The 2,580-nt window shown below is 32.1% G+C and overlaps 1 protein-coding gene across 1 annotated transcript; it reads right to left on the bottom strand.

The window, feature by feature from the left end:
• Window positions 1-281: 281 nt before the first annotated feature.
• LOC103498415 (CCG-binding protein 1) lies at window positions 282-1,798 on the bottom strand. The gene is made up of 3 exons (XM_008461004.3): window positions 1,416-1,798; window positions 1,236-1,309; window positions 282-869 (listed from the first exon to the last, which is right to left on the bottom strand). The coding sequence occupies exons 1-3, from the start codon at window positions 1,648-1,650 to the stop codon at window positions 549-551; spliced, it is 630 nt and encodes a 209-aa protein (XP_008459226.2). The 5' UTR covers window positions 1,651-1,798; the 3' UTR covers window positions 282-548.
• Window positions 1,799-2,580: the final 782 nt, after the last annotated feature.

The raw sequence follows: 2,580 nt of genomic DNA, 5'->3' as shown, positions 1-2,580 counted from the left end.
AGTGGAAACTCGGTAGTCTTTAACTATAAACCTAATTTTATTAGCAAATTCTAATTATAAACGATAAAAACTAAATTCTAAAAGCTGTTTGTAACAATTTGGTTCTTTTATTTTCTAAAATAAAAAAATCTTCAATTTCATCTAATGTCTACTTAGTTTTAAAATAAACTAAAGCAAAAATTTAAAAATTAGAAATAATATCTTTTAAAAACTTAGTTTTTCTTTTTAATTAAAGATAAAAAAGGACTAAAAATCCAAGAAACAAAAACAAGTTACCAAACTTGGAAATGGAAAGGGCACTCGTCATTCAAACATTTCATTCAATCTAATTCATATCCTTTTTACCCATAGCATATCTCAACAATACACAATAAAAACCAAAACAAACATCAAATTAAATATACAGGAAAAAAGCTATCCCTTATTCACAAATTTTATATAACAAATATTTACCAATCAACTTCACTACTACTGCTGCTGCTGCTACTACTCATATCATCGATCTGCCAAAGACAAAACCCTAAACCCTAAAAAGCAAAATTTGAGTTTCAATCTGTTTCGTGATCGGGTGCAGGGGAATACCAAGCAGGGAATGTGCCTTTGCTCCTCAACAATCTCGTAAACGCCGAATCTGGCATTCTCCCTTCTTCTTCTTCTTCTATTTCTTCAGCAGATTTTGGCAATCCATCTGGTATTGGACATTCCTTATTCCCTCTTCCTTCCACTCCCGTCTTCCATGCCTTCCTTTCCTCCTTTTCCTTTCCCTTGCTCTTCGGTATGGCTGTTATCCCGTGTAAGCACCCTATCAGTGATTTCACGCCTCCTGCTTGCAGAATCAGTTTCTCCACTTCTTGTTTTGGCGTTTCTTTCTGATTTCAAATACATATAACAAACGATTCACTACATTACATTTGGATTGAATTGAATTTGTGTTGATAATTAGGTCGGATTTAGGGGGGGAAAAGGGATATTGAATAATCTCGATTAAGAATCTGAACAAACTAACTTCGAGATTTTTTAGTTTGAAATAGGATTTCCAACAGAAGATGAGGTCGGATTTGGGGGGGAAAAGGAAATCAAAAGTGAAAGAAAAGTAAAATCGATTAGCAATCCATAGAAACTCACTCTACGATCTTTGAGTTCGATAGAGGTCGAATTTGGGGGCAAAAGAAAACCAAGTGCGAAAGAACAGAAAAACTCGAAGTAAAATAGATTAAGAAACCATAGAAACTCACTTCAAGATCTTTGAGTTCGAAATACGCTTTCCAACAGCTATAAGAATCGTCTCCTTCCAACGTCGAACAATAATCTAAAAACAACCGCAAAGGATCAGATCAGAATAAAACCACGAGAACAAAAAAAGAAAAAAAAAAAAAAAAGACACTTCCTCTGAAGAAATCAATTAATAATCAAACCTGCAAGCTCGTTCTCAGACTTCTCAATGAGAGGCGGTTCTTTGATGGCGCGATCAAGCTTAGAACGGCTAAAGGGCTCGAGCTTGGGAATATAAGAATGGCTTTTGGAAGAAGAACGAACAACAAGGGTAGAAGAAAATCTAGAAGAGGGAAGGGATCCGATCCGGCGAAGATGAAGGTCGGTGGATTCGAGAAGTAAAGGAGATGAAAGGGAACGGAGAAGGGAGGATTCCATTGTTGAAGCAAAAGGGAAATGGGAATGAAATTTTGAGATAAAATCGTGAGGAAGAAGATGAGATGAGAGATGAAGAAGAAGTGGATAAGGATGGGATTTGTTTATTTTATTTTATTAATTATTGGATTTGATTTTTTATGTATAAAAATATCTTAGGGAGGGGTAGTGACATCAGAATATTTGTATGATGTGTTTTCGATCGTTGGATAGGGGTGATGTGATTGGGTGATTGCGGGTGACGTGGACAGGATTTGAAGGGGCAATTGGACTTTTCTTTATCATTTTTGGATAAAAAGCGTAAGCGGTGGGCCTGAATCTACTGCGGACATGGTATACGAAAAACGCGGCGGGCGCGGCTTCTGGATATTTATTTATATTTTTACTTTTTTTTAGCCTTCCATTTCAAACGAAAAATTATATAAATAACGTGGTTTACAAATTTATTTATTAAAATAGAATCATTTGCAAGTATTTACCAAAATAATGTTGGGTTTGATTTTTTTTTTTTTTTTGTTTCTCTTTCGTTTTTTTCTCTCTCACATAGGTCGATATTCCTTTCTTTATTTATTTTTACTTTCTTAATTAAGTTATTTAATTTAAATCAATAACGATTTTTTTTAACTTTGATTTATCTTAATTAAATTAATTAAATTCTATAGGGTTGACTCATTTTAATTTAGTTTGTTTAGTTTAATTTTTTTAATTAAATTAAAATGTGGTATAGTTTTCTTAAATCTAGTTTAATTTTTTAATTTAATTAGAATGTGATTTAATTTTCTCCTTTGTAGTTTAATTTTTTTAATTTAATTAAATTGTGACTTAGTTAAAATGTGAGGAAAGAGTTTCAATTAAAGGTATATTATTTGTATTTTTAAATTGATGAAATTTTGTTTAATTTTTTTTTTTATAATTTTTCAATTTATGTTTATG

This window comes from Cucumis melo, chromosome 11, assembly GCF_025177605.1.
Source record: "Cucumis melo cultivar AY chromosome 11, USDA_Cmelo_AY_1.0, whole genome shotgun sequence".
Classification (NCBI taxonomy): Eukaryota; Viridiplantae; Streptophyta; class Magnoliopsida; order Cucurbitales; family Cucurbitaceae; genus Cucumis; species Cucumis melo.
The sequence above is the reverse complement of the archived record's forward strand: the minus strand, read 5'-3'. Positions and strand labels throughout refer to the sequence as shown.